This window comes from Semicossyphus pulcher, unplaced genomic scaffold, assembly GCF_022749685.1.
Source record: "Semicossyphus pulcher isolate SPU_LCO1_2020_fin unplaced genomic scaffold, fSemPul1.0.p SCAF_8, whole genome shotgun sequence".
Classification (NCBI taxonomy): Eukaryota; Metazoa; Chordata; class Actinopteri; order Labriformes; family Labridae; genus Semicossyphus; species Semicossyphus pulcher.
In genome coordinates this window covers 1,527,170-1,548,317 of record NW_027211759.1, presented here as the reverse complement: position 1 = coordinate 1,548,317, position 21,148 = coordinate 1,527,170, and the positions used below count along the sequence as shown (strand labels likewise).

The following is a 21,148-nucleotide window of genomic DNA, read 5'->3' as shown; positions in this document are numbered from 1 at the left end:
TTTAGCTACTTGTTTATCCATAAATGTGAACTGTATGTATATATATATATATATGTGTGTATATGTTTATACACTTTTATTATCAAACCGGTTTTGTATATCTTTTTTTTTTAAATGTTTAAAATTGTATTTTTGAAACAGATTTTTTTTCCCACGCTTTTATTCTGATTTACCCCATTCGATGCGCTTTTATTTTGTAGGCTATTTCCGGTCATTTCCTGTTTAGCGTTTATTTAATAGTGCGGACTTGACGCAGCTGGTCCAGCGGACTCCCAGCAGCCGCAGCTCCGCTCCGGTCGGTGTTTCGTTGTGTCGGTGTCTCGTGCGGACTGACGGAGGGTCAAACCGGACAGACGGGTACCCGTTGTACATCAGCGGACCTGAGTGAAGATTACAACATACACACAGGTAAGACTGACTGTGTATTAACCTGTGAATGTGTGTGAGCACACGCTGCTGATGTCATCACTGATGCTGCTGGTTGTACTGTACGGCTGGTGCCTTCTGTAACAGTACGTGTGTGTGTTATCTACTGCAGTAATAATATTAGCACTGCAGTAGTTAATGTCTGTAACACTACATGTACTATCTACTGTCAGAGTAGTAGCAGGTGTATCTTTACTATTAACACAGCAGTATTAAGACCATCAGTATCAGCTGTATCAGTACTGGGAGTACTGGTTTTAATGGTTGCAGTAGTAGAACGGTATTTCAGTAATTGTGTCAGTGGTGTATAAGTACTGTGCTTCAGGTCAATTTAGAGGTACTTGTACTTCATCTCAGAGGAAGCCTCAATGTACTTTTTACTGCCCTACATTTATCTGATACCTTAAGCTACGTTACAGATTAATAATACTTTATATTAATAAAACTTTATATCAATAATACTTTATATTAATAATACTTTATATCAATAATACTTTATATTTATAAAACTTTATATTAATAATACTTTATATTTATAATACTTTATATCAATAATACTTTATACCAATAATACTTTATATCTATAATACTTTATATCTATAATACTTTATATCAATAATACTTTATACCAATAATACTTTATATTTATAATACTTTATATCAATAATACTTTATACCAATAATACTTTATACCTATAATACTTTATATTTATAATACTTTATATCAATAATACTTTATACCAATAATACTTTATATTTATAATACTTTATATCAATAATACTTTATATCAATAATACTTAAGACACTTGAAGTACGTTGTTTTGATAACAGTTGTGTGCTTTTACTGAAATAAAATGCAGTTTGAATGCAGTACGTTTCCCTGTAACACAGTATTTATACACTGCAGTATTTGGTCTTTCCATTAGTGCAAAGCACTACGGGGTAAAAAGGAAATTATTTACTTGTTACTACACAGAATTTATCTGATAACTTTGTTACTTTGCAGATAAATTGTATAATATATGACCATCAGATAAAGAATGTGGATTATTAGCCTATAGATAGAATTTAGCAGTATATATTGTACTTCAAATGAGCTGCAACATTTTAAGTGATGCATTAATAATTTTAATCTAATATTTTGCATAAAGAGTGCAGACTATAACAGCTTCAGACAGGACTTTTATTTTGACATTGTGATACTTTTATTTTGATAAAAGATCAGAGTATGCATCTGTACTAGAAGAGCTCAGCTGTTAAAATGAAGTAAAAGAAGCACAAATAAAAAAAATTAATTTCCTGAAGTGAGAGTACCTAAGCCTCCAAATATACCAACATGAAAAATAATACTTATTCTATTGATATTTATTCAGTTTAGTCAATAACGAAGATTTTTTTTAACCACAAACAGACGTTACATCGCTCTCTTCAAACAAACCAAACTCCATTGACAAAAACAGTAATTTAACCTCACAGAACACAGGAGTTTCTGGTTTACTGCTGTCTCAATCAGTTACTTTTGCTGTGTTATTGTGTGTTATACAAATACTGTGTTATATCCAATCTAACAATTTAAAGCATCAAAGTCGCACACTATCATAAACCTTTAGAGGCAGCAGTAAGCAATCAGCTCCTGTGTCCTGTGAGGTAAAATTAGTGTTTTTCTGAATGGAGTCTGGTGTGTGTGCAGAGAGCGATGTAACGTCTGTGGTTAAACATTCATCTTCCTCTGTAACAAAAAGGTCTATCTCTGTAGGGATCCTTTCTGTCATGTTGTCACACACTTAGAATAACAATCTGAGCCTGTCAGTGGAAACAACAAGAACGTTTAGTGGACGACCTTTGACCCATCAAGGATTATGTTGCAGACATTACAGCCTGTTTCACTGCTGCAGGATGAACACATCTACTGGAGACATTCACACACTATTATACCTGCTAGTCATTCAGACCAAAAATATAATATATATGTATTATATATATATTTATATATAATATATATATATATATATATATATATATTATATACATAATAAAAAATAGGACCCAGGGTGAAAAATACAAACATTACTCTTAAATAATTGTAGTTCAGTGAAAAGTACTCCCAGAAATGTGGTGGTGTAATAGAAGAAATGTTTCAATTAAAGTACCTTAAAACTGTACTAAATTAAAATACTTGATTAATGTCCGTCCTGAGTCAGAGTGTAGCTGTTTCTCTGCAGACACTCTCAGGTCTTAAAATGAGAGTTTTCTGTATGAGCTTCTGTTAGCTCTGCGTCTGTGTGGCCCGTCTCAGCTGCAGCTCTCGGCCTCCGTTCGCTCCAGCAGCTCTGAATACGCAGCAGCTCCTCTGCTTTGGCTCGACCCGCTGTGGTTTCTCTCTCAGGGCGGTCGGGAGCCGCTAAACAAAACGCCTCTTTAGGAGACGAGCTGCAAGAACCAGTCAGCCTCCCAGAACAACAGAGCCCTTAAACCAGAGCCTGCTCGATTTTTATCACATTTAAATCAACTGGAAGCTTCTTTATTACTCAGGTTTTTATCTGTTTATCTCTATAGAGGCTAAATTCTCTCTGAAATCTCATTAGTTGTTATTAAGGAGATGTTGTTATGTGTGAGGTGTTTGTAAGGTTTGTGTCTTCAGTAGGAACCAATGGTCTTAAAGATGGGAGGAAGGTATTTCGAGACGGACTCGAACACCAGACTTCTGATAAAAAGCTCAATTCTCTACGATCAAGTTGTGCAGTGCTGACAGAAGGATTCAGATCCTGTACTGAAGTATAAATGCCAACATGACATTGTGTCAAAGTATGTGATTATTATCAGTAACATTATTTAAAGTAGTCGGAGAGTAAAATGATGTCATGAGTCTGTGTCAGAAACTCTGACCTTTACTTTGTACTTGAGTAAATGACTCGCATCACTGTAAGTCTATAAGAGTGTCGCCTCCTGCTGAAGCAGCAGATGTGATATTGTGGGTTTCTTATATAATATTATTTTCTTATATTTGCATATGTCTCGTTGGGGAGGATGCTGCTGTGGCGGAAACAGTCTGACCATCAGGAAAAAGCTAATTGACTGGTTTCACCTCCAGAAACCACAGCGACCAACAGAGCGTCAAACATCCTGTTAAAGAAAGTCTGACACATGACAGAAAGGATCCCTACAGAGATAGACCTTTGTGTTACAGAGGAAGATGATTGTTTTAACCACACACAGACGTTACATCGCTCTCTGCAAACACACCAGACTCCATTCAGAAAAACAGTGATTTAAGCTCACAGGACACAGGAGCTGCTGCTCTGCTGCCTCTACAGGTCTGTTAATGTTGTCACACACTTAGAATAACAATCTGAGCCTGTCAGTGGAAACAACAAGAACTTTTAGTGGACGACCTTTGACCCATCAAGGATTATGTTGCAGCCGTTACAGCCTGTTTCACTGCTGCAGGATGAACACATCTACTGGAGACATTCTGAAGCAGTTTGTAGGTTATCGTTTATCAGTTCTAAGACGTCAAGGTTAAAAATCCACCCAGCCAACCTCACTGAGGACGAGGCGTTCGACCCACGCTGTCCATGTGGAGAGAACCAGCAAACGGAGAGTAAAAATGACACCAGCACCGGTCGGTACTGGGTCAAGTTCACCCAGTATTGTGTCAGTGCTACACTGATGGTGCCACTCGGGGTCAATTTTTAACCCTTGTTTTTTTGAGTCTGTATATAAGAAAGCACTTGTACTAGAATGTTCCACCCCGACTTTGTGCAGACTGTTTCCTGCAGCCTCCTGGTAAAATGGGCGGGGTGATGGCGTTTATATCATGTGACCAGTGAGAAACCAGCAGAGCGACACGTAACAGGATGAGTTAACACATCCGAGGTTGAAGAAGAAGCGTCGTTTACAAGACGACAGCACAGATGTCTGCAGACTGCAGAGATGAAGACGTCCTGGAGCTTCTGCCTGTGAGGGCCGAAGTCATGTCATCCCCCCCGCCTGTCCAAAAGGGCAACTCTGGAAAATCTGAGGGCTAGACTGTCTTGAAATGTTCTGTAAATTGTCAGGAGATCATGTGTGCTAAGCGCTTCAGTCTGATCGTCTCTGTTAAGCGGCAGCGAGCTGATGTGTCGGCAGGAAGTCAAACACTCGCAGAGATCTGAAGTGTTTTATCACAGCAAACAGCCGAGTCTCCCCGAGGGGCAGCCTGATTCAATCAGCGGGCCGAGACTCCCCCCGAGAGGAGACCGACACGCGCCTCCATGGAAACCAGGAGGAGGAGAGGTATCTGCTGTCACCATGGCAACTGTGGTTCACTTCCACCTTTGGTCCTTCAGGCTGATGTAGAAATGTCCGACAGGCCGACATTGTCTGGTCCTGTCCTGGATCTTTGTGTCTCATTTGGATGTAAATGAGTCTGTTGTGACTCTGTGTCTCCGTGATAACCAGACAGACCATAATATTTGTATAAAGTCAGCCATACTGAGCCTGTGGTGTCTAATGTGCACAAACAAGGAGGTTGTGTTCCTGCTCTGAAGCATGAAACCAGCTCAGTTTGTCTGGAACAGGACGAGGCAGACGAGGTGGCGCCCAGAGATCCTGAATCTTTAAACGATGATGTCACAGCTGATTGATGGATTCCGAGCTGATGGGTGCAGCTCGTCTGATCGCAGCGAGCTGATGGATGCAGCTCGTCTGATCGCAGCGAGCTGATGGATGCAGCTCGTCTGATCGCAGCGAGCTGATGGATGCAGCTCGTCTGATCGCAGCTCGTCTGATCGCAGCGAGCTGATGGATGCAGCTCGTCTGATCGCAGCTCGTCTGATCGCAGCGAGCTGATGGATGCAGCTCGTCTGATCGCAGTGAGCTGATGGATGCAGCTCGTCTGATCGCAGCTCGTCTGATGACTGTGTGCAGAGGAAACGTGAATCTGAGGAACGATTCAGATCCTTTACTTCAGTGGTTCTCAAAGTGGGGTCTGAGGACCCCCGGGAGGGTCCGCGAAATAATTCTAATGAATTTATAATAAATTCTAAAGTTGTGTTGTATCATGAAAAACTGCATGTCTACAGATGGCGACCATTTGCCCCAAAGCATTGTGTCCATTACTCCGCCCACGTGAGCTGTGGACCAATAGAAACTGATGTGATTGTGACATCACGTCAGTCAGTCATGAATCAGTCACTCAGGTCGCAGCGAAACGTTCCTGCGGCCGTCTGAGAGTTGATCTTCTCAGCCTCTGTGTGAAAGACGAGTTCACATTAAGAAAGGTGAACGTGTTTCTCCGTCAGACAGCTCTGACGTGCTCATGTTCAGAACAACACAATAGTTCCAATGACAGCGAAGAGTGCAGACGGTTGTGAGCTCATGGCGACTTATTGATTAATGAATCCTTTCAGATGAATTACAAACTAATTTATAACAAAACAACATAACTTATAATAACTTTATATCCTGTTATAAGGAATGAAGTGAAGGCTGATCTAACATCATGAATCCAGTTGATTCATTTGATCATATTTATCATCTATAGTCTGACGGTGTTGAAGTCACTGATATCGAAGACAGAGTCGCTTTATGTTCCTGTGCTGCTGATTGGTTTAAAGTCCAGCTGCATCTTCAGACGCCGACACTGAGCTGCAGGTCAGAGGTCATGTATCTTATTCTGAATGACTCCGGAGCGTTCTTCTTCTCACGTCTTTCTGCAGAAACCGTTTTCCTGCTTGTGACCGACGTCCGCTCAAACACGACGACAGGAAGCAGAACACAGAGATCGAGAGGTGTGTTCTAGTGAAGGCGGGCCGACAGTGAAAATAAATGATGACAATAATTTAGTATCTGGACAGTTTAAGAACAGATCAAATTTATTGATCCCCTTTGAGGTAAATCCACTTGTTATAGCAGCTAAAGGTTCGTCGAGAACAAAGGACATAAAAGATGAACACAGTAATAAAATGAGTCATAAAGTCGTTTGGTTTATCTGCAGAGGAAACGTTTGCGTGTTTGGCAGCAAACTGAGCTCAAGGCGTTGACCTCTCACGTTACTCACGCAGCGGTCGAGGACGTTTTCTACAGATATTTGGGCTTCAGATTTTGCCTTCTGAAGTGTCTGCATGCAGAATTGAGAAGCCGGGGATCAAACCACTGATCTTAGGTGGACAACCGGCGTGTCTTCCTGCACCACAGCCGTCCAGTGAGCATTAGCTTGTGGTAGGCATCTGTGTGATTTCGTGTGAGATGTGTTTGTGTGCAGGCGTTTTCTCTCCACATCAGACGGAAACATTCGTGTCGGACGCATCAGAGAGCTTCAATAGTTTTATTGCTTCCATCCTGGAGAGCATCCAGGGACGCGTGAGACGTTACCTGACGACAGAACTCACCTTTACGTTACATTTATTACGGTTCCTTCAGCAAACATCTGAAAGCAGCTTCTCTGTTCACCTTTGGTTCTGAGCAGTAACTGTGCAGGTGTTTACATACAAATCCTCCTCATGTCCTCTGTTCACTCATTTGTTTGTCATTTTGCACACAGACGTCTCAGAGCGACCCGAATGCAAAGCAGCCTCAAACAGCAGGAGGACAAAAGCTTCAGACACTGAGTGAAACACGTTGATAGAAGCCGAAGCAGCTCGGCGCTCTCTGCTTCTGAAGCAGCACTTAAACACATCGTGCACGCAGAGAGACACCTGACCTCCCTGACGCCTGAAAAAGCTGCATTTCTGCTCCGAATTCATCCGACACGAAGACGAGGAGACAAACACTCCATCCAAGCAGCCTCTTTTCTGTGCTGTTTCCATGGCAACAGAGGGGAGAATATCCTCCTGCCATGTGTGCGCGTGTGTGTGTGTGTGTGTTTGACACGTGTTTTAGCGTCTGTTTGATCAGAGCGTCTCCTGGGTCCGTGAGCAGCGTCACAGCTTCTCTAGAAAGCCAATCACAGCCCTCGTTCATCGTTGCCCTCTGATGTCATAACGAGGGAATGAAGTCGATTATAAAGGACAGAGACGAGTTCAGACGGACGGATGAACGGACGGTAGACGGCTGACTGGTGTCATTTTAGTAGACGAGAGCAGGAAGTAAAATGGTCCCGTCTGAACCGGGATTCAAACCAGGAACCTTGTAGCTGTGAGGCGACGGAGCCGACAACCGCCCACACTTGAATCATTCCATATATATTGTTCTGTTCGGCATAAAAACTACTTTAAGTTTGTTACTGGTACCAGGACACTGTGGTTCTTTGAGCCTCTGAGTCTGCACAGGACTGTGTTGGATCCCATGAGTGGAACAAATACTCACAGAACAGTTTAGTACCAAGAGTGCTGAGTTTGGACCTGTGCAGGTACAGCTGTGGACCCAGCTTCATGTGACCCCTGTTATTAACCCTGAGCTGGTCCTGTCGGCACATTTAGCCTGAGAGCGGGCGAACGTTTCTCCTCCTGAGCTACATGAAACACTCGCTCGCTCACTCGCGCTCTTATTTTTACTCGCTACTTGTTTTTCAGGTTGAGTCAGAAACCTAAACGTGTTCCTGTTTGTGTCTCTGAGCTCTGTCGGGCTGCTCTTCATGTAAATGTGTTCACTTCTTTTATCTCTCTGCATGTTGGTCACAGCTCTAAATTTAGAGCCTGTTATCTGATGCTGCAGCTCTCGTCCTCCTTCATCCTCCCTCCTCTTCGCCGTTGTTCACAGTCAGGAGAGTGTTAATAAAAAGCTTGATGATATTCTAACATTACTGTGACTCTCTCGTCTTTCCAGGCTGATGAAGATGATGTCGGAGAATTTGGAGCAGAGTGATGATGTCAGCGTCCTGCCCCCCCATGAGGTGGAGCCCCCGAGGGAGGAGGACGGACACTGCCCCCTGCCCTTCAGGTGAGTAACTGCAGTGAGAGGGATGAAACCTGGTAGCTCATCTGATAGAAGAACTGCAGCTGAATGCAACAGATGTAGCAACCTAGATGACTTCTTGTGTAACACTCCTCTTCTGTGAACAGATGATAATGTAGATGCTAATGCTGCATCACTGTAAGCCTTAATATAATGTAAACAGGTGAGCTGTATAAAGATTCTCCCCGTACAGTTGTCATGAAGAGAGAAATGAGCTATAGAGACCCAAACTGTTTTTGTACCAGGCTGTAAACATGTTTATTTCTGCTGGAAAGTTTAACATGGGGCTCTATGGGGACTGACTCACTGCTGGAGACAGCCTCAAGTGGACACCAGAGGAACTGCAGGTGTTGGTGTTTTTCTGCTCGACGAGACAGAAGATACAAACTGTGAACAGACATCATTAGTCCTGACAATTTGTGTGTGTGTGTGTGTGTGTGTGTGTGTGTGTGTGTGTGTTTGGCAGCAGATGAAAGCTGAGGAGACGTGCAGCACAGACAATACACAGAGAGGGAAAGCCTCCGTGTGCGTCTCACTGCTCTGTTATTCCTGTCACGTACAAAACAAGCTGCAGAATCAGGGGCTGTGTGTGTGTGTGTGTGTGTGTGTGTGTGTGTGTGTTTGCCTCCAGCACGTGTTGTCAGCTCACGTTTCCAGGCAGCAGGGCTCAGAAAGAGACAGAGAGGCTGATGGGAAGGAGGTGTGTGTGGGTGTGTGTGTGTGTGTGTGTGTGTACGTGTGTGTGCGTGTGTGTGCGTGTGTGTGTGCGTGTGTGTGTGTGAGGCTGGTGTAAAGGCTTAATTCACTTCTGCTGACAGAGAGCTAATGTTCCGTTAAATTCCACAAGCAGCCTCACACTGGAGGACGGACGCAGCAGATTTATAACCACTTTATTCAGCATGTTTCATTTCAAAATAAAAGCTTCACCGTCGTTTTGATGACACTGACGTGTAACTGGGAGAACGCTGCTTCTTCCGTTCTTCAGGCTGCTCTCTGGAGGCTTTTTCTTGCACTATGTAACTTGGGTTGAGCTGGAACTATGTCCATACATCACTCACTATAAACGCAGCTCATTGTTGTTCGTGTGGATATCATGGTGGAGGACAAGAGACCGACGAGGACGATGAGGGAAGAAGCTAATCAGAGTAAAAGAAAGAGGGCCGAGAGCGAGCCTCAGACCGTCTGAATCTGATCTCAGCACAGGAAACAGCTTCGTCCACACTGTGACACTAAACGTCTGCATCATGTTCAATACTTTACCAGCCTGCGGAGTTTCCTATAAATCCATTGTTCAGTGGAAGGCAGGACCAGTAGCAATAAAAACCACTATAAAGAGAGCAGAGTTCAGAATGCAAATACACTTTATGACCAACAGTCAGTTAAGAGGCTTACTGATAACTCAGGTCACACACTCGGCTACTGCGGCAGGTGCATTGTATCCAGCCCGCAGACATAACATCTCCATATTCAGACATTCACACACGTCGTGAAGAGAGGGTGCCAACATTTATTACATTCAGACCTGCCACATCTGTCGACTGTGAGGGCTTTTATTGTGAAGGGGAAGAACCTGGGAGTAACCACAGGCCAGACATGAGGACGAAGAACCACAAAACTGAGTCAACAAGTAAAGGTGACACATCGTTGCATCACAGGCGACCAAGCGGACTCTGGAAGCAGCCGAGCGTCGGGATCAGAGACAGCCACCGCGACGTCACAGCAGTTTGTGGACTCACAGTTTGAAGCCTTGAGTTTGACATTTTGGCCGTCGACAGCTTCATGGAGCCAGAAGAGACCGTGTGGACGAGAGGGAGGAGCTGCAGAGGCAGATGTTCAGTCCTGGAAAGTTCACTGACTGTAGTGTTAGTGTTAGTTACGCGTTCCTCCTCTACCCTGCTACCACTCGATTTGTCCACAGAGCTGTCAATCATGAGGCCACACCCCCTTTTTACAGCATCAAATAACTAATTAAAAGTAAACTTGTCAGAAAAATGAACACTTGGACTCAGCAGGATAAGAACTAACTATAATGACAGAAACCATGTTTGAGAAAAATGTATTTGACGTGTATTTTGATTTTATAGTTTGACTCATGTCCCATCTGTTAACATGGAGGAGGCGGGCTTTATGAGCTATACTGCAGCCAGTCAGCAGGGGGCGACAGAGAGGGTTTGGCTGCTGTCATGTCGGCCATGTTTTCGTACAGGATGTGATGCCGGCTTATAAATAAATAATTATCCATTAAAAGACTAAAGAGTTAAAAGAAACAGACAACAGCGTTCTTCTTCCTGATGAACTGTTTCTGCACAAACACGTTCAGAGCGACGTTAACGTGTTTTAACGTGTTTTAACGTGTTTCGTTTTTATACTTTCACTTTAATCTAAAAATATTCGGCCTCAGTTCAGACGTGTGAACGCAGCCTCTTTCTCTGCTCCACTTTCCCCTTTCAGCCCGATCTGTTTGCATAATTACTTCTTTTATGTGTGTGTGTGTGTGTGTGTGTGTGTGTGTGTGTGTAGCTCTTGTGGACCGGACAATCACTCCTTTCACACACACACACACACACACACACACACACACTAACCTCCATGCTCCAGTGTACAAACTAAAACCAGTGGCTGATGGGAGTTTCCAGTCCACGTTTTTACACCCTTTACCATCATCATGTTAAAGACCATAATAATAATAATAATAATAATAATAATAATAATAATGATAATGATAATAATGATAATTCTGCAGGTCAGTGATCATTAATCCTCTCTGATCCTCGTGATGTGTTCACTGTCGTTCTGTTGTTTCCTGTTTGCATGAACTTTGTGTTCATTTGTTTCCTCCTTTCATGACTCCATTTACATGACCAATCCTCCATGAAGTGTGTGTGTGTGTGTGTGTGTGTGTGTGTGTGTGTGTGTGTGTGTGTCAGTAACAACAAGGCATCTGAGGATTTGTAGGAGCAGGTGGATTAAGTGGTTGAAACAGGAAACACGGTCGACCTTCTTTAAGCTCTGAGCTCATGTTTTGTTTTCTTGCCCCAAATATTTGTTTGTTTTTAAACAGGATGTTTTTGAGTCTGTGGATCTGCATCTCGCTGTGACCGACATGCAGCTCAGTGACCACGTACGGAGGTCCTGCTGGTCCATGGTTTATACACAGATTCTGATGTATTTACATTTAAAACCTTTGTTCCGGTCGAAACAAGAGAGAAAAGGTCAAAAGGTCAAACAGAGTTAATAAAGGTTGGTGACCTCCACAGCTCTAAGTATTAATAAGTCAGAAATAATAAAGTGACACATTAAGGTCGTGTGGAGGCTTCAGAGGTCATTAAAGCCAAGGTAAAAACGAGCCGGGGGAGAGGAGTGATACTCCTGTGAGGTCATTAATATGCTCACGAATCTAACCCTAACCCTAACCCTCTGTTCACCCCCCCGAGCGTGTCACACTGACTGCAGTCGACAGTCGTCGTTCCGTCCAAACAACGGAACGACTGAAGCACTGATTTAAAGTTTGTCTGTTGTGTCTGTATGCAGGCGTGTTTCCTCTCAGTGTCCGTCATGAGGTCGGAGGGTAACTGTCATGTGTGAAGAGGTGGAAAAAAACATGAGCCTAATATATCGGTATCCAAATCAGCAAAAATCCAACATTGTGCATCCCAACTTTCAACACAGAAACATGGATAATAATCACAAGACAACACTGAATGTTGGATTTATTATATTATTGTGGATTTACAGTGATTGGTCAAATTCTGGGAAAAGATGCCGTGATTGGCCAAAATTGCAAGCTTGAGAGGAAACGTGTGGATTGGTTGAATTCGCACAATCGCAACATCACGACTTCCAGGAAGGACGGATAATATTTACTCCAGAAGAGATTTTCTCTTTAGGAAAATAACTTCTGTGATCTGATGTGATGTCACAGGATCTGATGTGATGTCACAGGATCTGATGTGATGTCACAGGATCTGATGTGATGTCACATGATCTGATGTGATGTCACATGATCTGATGTGTTCGTGTCCTGCAGGCTGCAGCTGATCGATGACCTGTCCTACGAAGACGTGAAGAAGTGTTACAGAGGATCAGTGAGTCCTGCACACAAACAATGAGAACCGACCCAAACATGACGACATGAGCTCCCAGAACACCACACCTACTGATGCATGTGTGCGACATAAGACCACACACACACACACACACACACACACACACACACACACTCTCTGTAGTTGTTTTCAGACCACAGATGACGGCAGGCCAGCAGGAGTCCTTTCAAATCTTTTTTACGTCTCTGCAGAAGTTTCCGGCGTCTGTCTCGTCTCCATGTGAACACAGTCAGGGGTGTGTGTGTGTGTGTGTGTGTGTGTGTGTGTGTGTGTGTATTAGAGGAATCTGTTTCAGCGAACAGAAAGTTATAGTCAGACATTAAAACACAAAGTTCTAAACTTACAGATTAAATGATATGATTAACAATAACGAGAGGACCAGCTGACCTACAGCTTTTGACTCGTGCAGCGTACTGATCCAGCAGGTGAGGGTGTGTTTGCAGGTGTGTTTCTCTTCTCTTGCCTTTAAATCGCTTCTATTAAGATCAGACGTGTTAACAGATCTAAATTACGTCAGTGACAGAATTTCTTTTCCGACCTTCTTTATCCCAAAAGTTTGACCCAAATGTTCAAACCAGCTTCAGAAGCTGCAGCCGGCGTCGAGCTGTGCTCTGTTGTTTCAGTCTTTGTTGCTTCAGACAGGAACAGGAAACAGGAAGTCACCGTCTCACAGAGAATAAAGACAAACAGGTGTACGACAGGAGGGGTGTATTTATATGATGTAACTACTGACCCACATGTCAGAAACCAAAACAATACCCAGGCAGAAAAAGATACGATCGTGTCACAGAGTAGGGGTTTCATTTTGAGTCATCTGTTAGGGAAGAAGTGTTCAGGAGCTCCACTCGTGTAAAATAATTACAACAATAAAACCTCGATTAGTAAATGAAAGTCCTGCTGTCAGAATCTAAACATCCGCCTCACTGTGATTTACTGTTTATTGACAAGAGGACAAATATGACTTATACACTTCTTACATTTAAACTTTGTTTAATCAAGTCGAGTCATGAGACAATAAATAGATCAGAGTCAGACTGATGCACAGGCAGCAGACAAAACAACACAAGACTCACTTTATCAAACAAACTTGAATTCTTTACAGAAGTTTGATTTTTAAGTCGACAGTTGAACAAAAGTTTTATGACTCAGAAAACAGAGATGTGGTCTGTTTTCAGTGGCAGGCAGAAACTCGTACATGGTCTCAAATACGTTTATAACAAGTCGATGATTTGATGGTCATAAAGCGTCAGACAGCCTGGATATGATTTGATCTGACGTGCTGATTACACTGATGCTATTCATGTTTTTATAAACTGAAGCTGATTCATGGAAAGTTTAGAAATAATTAAAAGATGCTAAAAAAACGTCTGTCAAATGCTTTATTTTTGCACTGCACGCGTGTAATTACGTGATAGTAAGCGATAACGACGCCAGATTTAACATCAAAGATCATCTATATTAACTTTCTTTAACAGATTGATCAACTTGAGCTAATGCCCATAAGCTAATGCTAATGCTTAAACACAAATCTTTTTAAAGGGTCTGAAGTATTCACTTTAATTTGAAGTACTGATGTGTAATGTTTGTTAAAAAGTAATGGGCCGAGAGCAGACCCCTGTGGCACCCCATTGTTAATGTTATAATAGGGGATTGACTCAGCATCAGTTGTTCTTTGTTAAATCAATTAATATATTGATTTCAACCATATTAGTGATACAACACTTAATTACATTATATTTATTACAGGCACAAATAGATCTGAAATCTGTCTGTGATTATTGATTGTGTTCCTCCCGCTGCCTTCACAGACCGTCAGCAAGTACAACTCTCAGTACCACAAGCTGTTCCAGACGGTCCCGAAAGAGGAGATCCTGATGAAAGGTAAGACTGTTCACCTGCACTGTCCAACACCTCTCCTCCTCCTCCTCCTCCTCCTCCTCCTCCTCCTCCGGAAGGTCGGAGGTTCGATCCCCAGCTCCGTCAGGCTACATGTCGAAGTGTCCTTGGGCAAGACACTGAACCCCAAATTGCTCCCGGTGGCATAGCCAACGGGTATGATTGTGATATCTGATTGACAGTTGGGCACTTTACGTAGCAGCCTCTGCCATCAGTGTGTGAATGGGTGAATGTGATATGTAGTGTAAAAGCAGCTTTGAGTGGTCGCAAAGACTAGAAAAGCGCTACGTAAGTACAGTCCATTTACCATTTACAATTCTTCTTCTTCTTCTTCTCCTGTAGTGTATTCGTGTGCGTTGTTGAGAGACATCCTGCTGCAGGGGCGACTCTACATCTCCAGGAACTGGCTGTGTTTCTATGCAAACCTGTTCGGCAAAGACATCAAGGTGAGAAAGCAGCTGCTCCTTCTGAACATGTTTCTCCTGCGTTGTGTTTGTCTTCTCTCCGTGTCTGAAACTGTCCTTTTTTAAAAACTCAGAATAAGCTGAAGATATTGTTTAAGACCACTTCCTGTTTCCTCTGGCTGTTCTCTGTGATTGTAGTATAAAAGCAGCATGTCAGCACAGAATGACTGTTTGTGTTTAACAGTCAGTGATCCGCTCATCAGTAAACGCTACCTGTTTGTGTGACAACAGAAACAGAAAATGTCAAACTGTGAGCTCAGGTATACGGACAGGTGAAAGTTTGTTGTCAGACACAATGATTCATTGAAAGTCTCGTCTGGTTCTTGTCCTTAAACGGCGTCAGGTAAACATCGTGGGCGATCGTTTGTCCAACATGCAGAAAAGGTAAAAGACCCGTTGACAGACACACTCACACGACTCCACTGAGTCCACCTGAGCACGTTCTGTGTGTGTTTGTGTTCAGTCTAGACTTCTGTGTATTCTGTTGGTGCAGAGTCCAGGTCAAAGGTCAAAGGTCACCTCGGTATCAGAGCTCATCATACAGGACAAAATCAAACTCGTATAATCTGATTGTTTTAATAATTCATAGCTGTTTCTACTCTAGACCACGGAGCCTTATCAAGCTGTGCCGCAGCAGAGACCAAACAGGAAGTGTCTGCTCTGCCTTTCACAATAAAATGTTGATTTGAATATCTTCCTGTTCTGTATGTGCAGGTGTGTATACCTGTGGTGTCAGTGAGGCTGGTGAAGAAACACAAGACGGCTGGACTAGTGCCAAATGGGCTCGCCATCACAATGGACACGGGACAGAAGGTACCACACAGAACTAGTCCACACGTGTCATTCATTTTTCTGACACTTCCACTTCTACATGTTTAAAGGTTCACGCAGTAACCTCGTCTCCGTGTGTGTCTGCAGTACGTGTTTGTGTCGCTGCTGTCCAGAGACAGTGTGTACGACGTCCTGCGGAGGATCTGCACACACCTGCAGGTCTGTGGCTCATCAATCATCAATATGACTCTTTGTTCACCTGATAAACGTTCAGTCCCAGAGTCACCCTGACCCGACTTCCTGTGTCCGCAGGTGAACGGGAAGAGTCTGAGTCTAAAGCAGTACCTGGAGGAGCCCAGCTCTCTGTCTATGGTAACAGACTTCACTTGTCAGCACACTCGGGCTGCCCCGCAGACTACAGCCTTAGTCGACTGTAGTTTAAGTTAAAGCCAGAAGTCGACAAGTCATTGTGTTTTCATGATATTTATTTACTTGTATACAAATTTATGATCAGAAAATTAGCCCGAGGAAGCCCTGAGGGGAAAATAATATTAAGTATTTTCTCTGTTTATGACGTAAAAACAAGTAAAAAAAACATTTTTCTAGCAAAATCTAGATCCTTATTTTTATTATTTCTTTTTATTTGTGAAAACAGACGGGGGATAACAAGGTAAGTATTGATTAAATACTTAATTAATAAGAAAAAGAAAATACTTCATATAATGAAACACTTTGTCAAATACAAACATGTTTACCTACAAAACTATTTTAACATGATACAAAATGTCGAAACACGAGCAGCTACAGGAACGAGTTTAAATTCAGTCATACCTTCATCTGACATCTAATGGCACCTTCTGCTGATTAACAGTAAAACTGAAGCAATCATTTATTAATCAGTCAATGTACAAAAAATATATCCGCTTAAATTTTGATCGTTTGACCGGTTTGAGTCGTTTTTAATGGTTTCAGCTTCTCTAACGTGACGATTTACTGTTGAACTGACAAAACAATCGACGACATTTTTCACTATTTTCTAACATTTTAAAGTATTTGAAAACATCAGTAATAAATGTTTTAATTGCCGCTTTAGATTCTTTGTGCTTGCAGACAGTTTATTATAAATATAGCTGTAGAAACACCGCCCTGTTAATCACTTAAGAGGCGTAGCAGATAAATGAGCTGATAGAAACTTCTCCCGTGTGACGATGAAAACATGACTGTGTCAGATCTGAGTCACCGCTCAGTGAAAACAGGCTCAGTACCACCAGGAGCTGTTGTTATGGTCCTGTGTGACCTTCAGTGACCCCTTCATTCTCATGGATAAGAGGCTTTCCTCGCGCTGCCTTCAGGTTCCGTCTAAAATACTGTTTATATAAGATGTCTGACTCATGTAGGGGTTAAATATGACGAGTTTCTAGCAAACAATTGGAACATTTTTACTGGGAAGTAGATGGATTTGTTGTTGGTTTGAGTAAAACCAGCAACACTTCTAGATCTAGAAAATCTAGAATAAACTCTTATTTTGAAAGTCTTTTTCCTGTATTTCTTTTCAGGACGAGTTTCCAGAGGTGTTGAAGTGGAGGAGGAAGCCGTCGCTCCCCGCCGTCTCCTCATCCCTCCCAGACCTGCTGGGAAACTCCTCCCCCAGCCTCGTCGCAGACACGCCCTTCAGCACGCACACGCTCACAGGTAAGCCCGCCCACCTGTCAATAAACAATCACATGAAATCCTTCGAGGTATAGACAGAGAGATGCTGAGATATTTGGCATGCACTGAGTTGTGTTTCTGGTGTGTGTGACTTATAGACAGCAGTTTGGAGACGGAGAAGATCCTGCTGACAGAACCAGTACCTGAACTGGGTCAAACGGAGTACCAGCTGCTGAAACTCTTCATCCTGCTGTGAGTCCCAAACTACCAAACGCCCAACATGCAAAAGAAACACAAAAAAGTACTGAGAAAACACACAGAATCCTCCCCCCAAAAAACATCTGGAAAAATACAGAAAAACAACCTTCGAGCTGCTGAAACTCAAGACAACATAAACAGTCTGCTCATGGGCTCTGTAAAATACCTCCTACCTCACATTTAAATGTGATATTCTGTGTTGTTATTTTTAAATTAGGATCTATGTTTAAATCAGAAACAGCCCTTTCATCGCTCTCTTTAAACCCACCAGACTCCATTCAGAAAAACAGTAATTTTACCTCACAGAACACAGGAAGCTGTGGTCTACTGCTGCATCGATGAGTTACTTTGTTTGTGTATATGTGTGACTTTTAAATGGTTGGTTCATATCCAACACAATATCTGTTTAACATACTAACCCAAAAACACATAAACCAACTGAGGTAAAGACCAGTGACTCAAGTGTCTGTGAGGTAAAATTGCTGTTTTTGTCAATAGGGTTTGGTGGCTTTGAAGAGTCTGAGGTGTGTTTGTTTTTTTCTTGATTTTCTCGGGTATGTCTCAAAACTTTGAACTGAAATATATTTAATTGTCGATCTGTGCTGCCCCCTGCTGGTTGAAACTCTGTATGGCCACGCTATATCTAATTATATGCAAGGTAGGAAGAAAATGTTATTGTAACACCAGCATGCACTGATAGACATGTGAAGGGTGTTAATGTGATGTCTTTCTACCTGTCTGTCTCTCTGCCTGTCTGTCTCAGTGTCTTCCTGTTGGTCCTGTCGTCCTGCTACCTGGCCTTCAGAGTTTGTCGTCTGGAGCAGCAGCTGAGCTTCCTGAGCAGCCAGCCGACCCTGAGAGACAGGTATACACACGAATCAGGAAGTGGTTAGCCTAGCTTAGCATAAAGACTGCTGGCAGGGGGAATCTGGTAGCCTGGCTCTGTCCAAAGTTTAAACAAAAAAAACAATACACCCAGCAACATCTCTGTCAAAGTTTCATCTTCTTTGTTCATATATTTGTAACAGAAATTAAACTTACAGGTACTTTTACTTGTGGTAGACTATTTCAAGACTGTAGTATTTAGTACTTAAGTTAAGGATCTAAGTTCCCGTACTTAATTTGCTACTGTTTGTTTATGTTCGAGAATCATTTTACCAACTACAAGAAATAAAAATGGAGCTGACATCCTGATTACTTGTTCCATAAACCAGGTGCGGAGAGGTGCCCTGCTGGCTGGCCAATCAGAGGACAGGAACCTGACACTGAAGCCAATCAGGAAGTAAAGAAGAAGAAACCTGCACTTACATAGACTTCCTACTAGGGGGCGGCGGTGAGAGGAGACAGCTCTCAGGAGCAGACAGAAGACTCCAGCAGCACTGTCAGCAGCTGACCTCTGACCCCGCCGCGACCTGGTTACCATAGAGACGTCACAATAGCCAACAGACACAGTAGAATGACCTTTGACCTCTGAGGACAGAGCGTTGACTGGACGTGCAGAGGTCACGTAGAGGTCAGGAGGATGGAGAAGCGGCAACGTGCTGTAACATAACTGAGATGTAGATTTTTCCTGTGAAGACTGAGGACAGTGTGTGTGTGTGTGTGTGTGTGTGTGTGTGTGTGTGTGTGTGTGTGTGTGTGTGTGTGTGTGTGCGTGTGTGCGTGCGTGCGTGCGTGTGCGCGTCTTGATGTGTGACTTTATGGATCCACATTTCTACTAACACGCAGTGACTGCCGGGTCTGTGTAAAAGTAGTTCAGGTTAAACATGCAGTAATTTAGACTCTGTTGGATGTAATGAAACAGTCGTTAAAGTTGGGCGGAGCTGCAGGTTCCAATTTTTTCTTACAGCCCCTGAATGTGTCTGAAAAAACAGCAGCTCAGGAATCTTCTGGATCATGTTAACATCATATAGGTTCATGTTCTGAACACCACACCTACTTTGGGTTTTTTAAAGTCAGTTTGGCAGACCAGTCTAAATACTACAATACCCATAATCCTCAGCAGCTGTTCAGAGCTGTAACATTTCCCATCAATTATGCCTGGCTGCAGCCTGCAGAACCATCGACTCTGGGCAGAGGCAATTCATGAAATTAAAATGCATTTGCATTCAAGTGCTCCTTGGATGCTTGGAATTCCCAAGTTTTGGAGTCGTTTTTTTCTTCTCTGGAGTGATCGCAAGCTTTGAACTCATAATGTGAAAACAAAGAGGACGCTACAAAGAATATAAGTTGTGTTTTATTGCTCAGAGCTAATCTAGAGCACATGACCTCCTGAAAATGTCCAGAAAATTTCAAGACCACTGAATTTGTCCAGAATTGCCCTTTCACGTATGTCCCTCACAGCGGGAGATTTTCCCGGTCATACCAGGAAGCCAAAGCTCCTGTCTGCGGACATATGGACTGTCTTCTTGTAAACGATGTTCTTCAACCCCGGATGTTTTTAATCATCCCGTTACATGTCGCTCTTCTGCTTTCACACCGGTCACGTGATATAAACGTCTTCCCCCCGTCCACTCGCTTGTGGTGAATGTTCCTATTCCCTGCGAGTCACACATCGGCTCGACATTTTACCAGGAGGCTGCAGGAAGATGCGCTGATACATGCAGCCCACGCGGACAATGTCGGGACATTTTCAGGAGTGCAGTGCAGGTGTGAAACGGGCTTAGGTCGCTCTATTTGTACAACAACAAACAGTTACAGCCTGACACCACATGGATGAAAAGTTTCTTTAATTTCTTAAGCCATTTTTTTAAGCTAATATGATGTCAAGTTTATCAAGTTGTTCCAACTTAAGGGGGCATTTACCTGCATTTCTAATCAGGAACTCATTTTACCGATTATTCCGACACCACATAAAGGCATCATCAGCTAAAATGAGATTTGCTCTTGTGCAAACTTTCAGTTTTGTACTTCAAACACTACAAACATTCAGCTCAGTGTTTTTGCTGCCTTAAACTCAAATGTAGCGTCTGATGTTTAAAAACACTCCATGAGAACTGAAGCCATCGCCTTCTGAAGGTCCTATGTTACTGTTAGAGTCAGTCGGTCACTTCCCCTCAATGTGAACCTGAATCCAGCTGCAACAAAAAAAAAAAAAATTTTGTGCCAAATCTGTGAAATACGAGCGACGGCTGAAGTTTGTACTTGATGCACTTACAGGGTGGAGAAGATGGAGGTAGAGTCTGAGGAGGAAAGACTTTGTACTGTTCGGATGTTGGTGCAGAAACACACTGGAGTTTATTTTTTAACTTGTGTTGTTGTTCTGATTGTAACAGAAATCACTAATAAACACATTTTTATGTCCTGACTTCTTCGATTATAATAAATGAATCCTTGAGCAGCATTTGGTATTAAAAGTTCTGGATTAGAAATGTTAAACGGAGTTTTGAACTATGTATGAAATCAGACACTGATGCCTCTACATGATCCACAAAAGAAAAGTGCTCATTTCTTTCCAGTTATTTTTATGGAAATGACAGTAAAGACACTTCTCTGAAACACCACTAGGGGGCACCACAGCATCTTTTTCATTGCACCTCCCTGCAGAAAAGTGCGTCTGAAAGTGACGCCTCTCAGTCGTAGAGGAAGCAGTGATGCTTCAGGACAGAAAGGAAGCAGAGGAATTAGATCTGACCTCAATACTGCTCTGTGACCAGCCTGGGTCAGAGGTCAGAGGTGGAGCGGGAAAGAGGGCAGTCAGG

At 42.8% G+C, this 21,148-nt stretch overlaps 1 protein-coding gene across 1 annotated transcript; it reads left to right on the top strand.

Moving 5' to 3' along the window:
* The first annotated feature begins 329 nt into the window (after positions 1-329).
* On the top strand, positions 330-20,790 carry LOC138612892 (GRAM domain-containing protein 2A). The gene is made up of 12 exons (XM_069686403.1): positions 330-408; positions 8,174-8,287; positions 12,330-12,387; positions 14,217-14,289; positions 14,647-14,750; positions 15,483-15,581; positions 15,687-15,758; positions 15,852-15,911; positions 17,096-17,231; positions 17,348-17,441; positions 18,211-18,312; positions 18,662-20,790. The coding sequence occupies exons 2-12, from the start codon at positions 8,178-8,180 to the stop codon at positions 18,708-18,710; spliced, it is 957 nt and encodes a 318-aa protein (XP_069542504.1). The 5' UTR covers positions 330-408; positions 8,174-8,177; the 3' UTR covers positions 18,711-20,790.
* Positions 20,791-21,148: the final 358 nt, after the last annotated feature.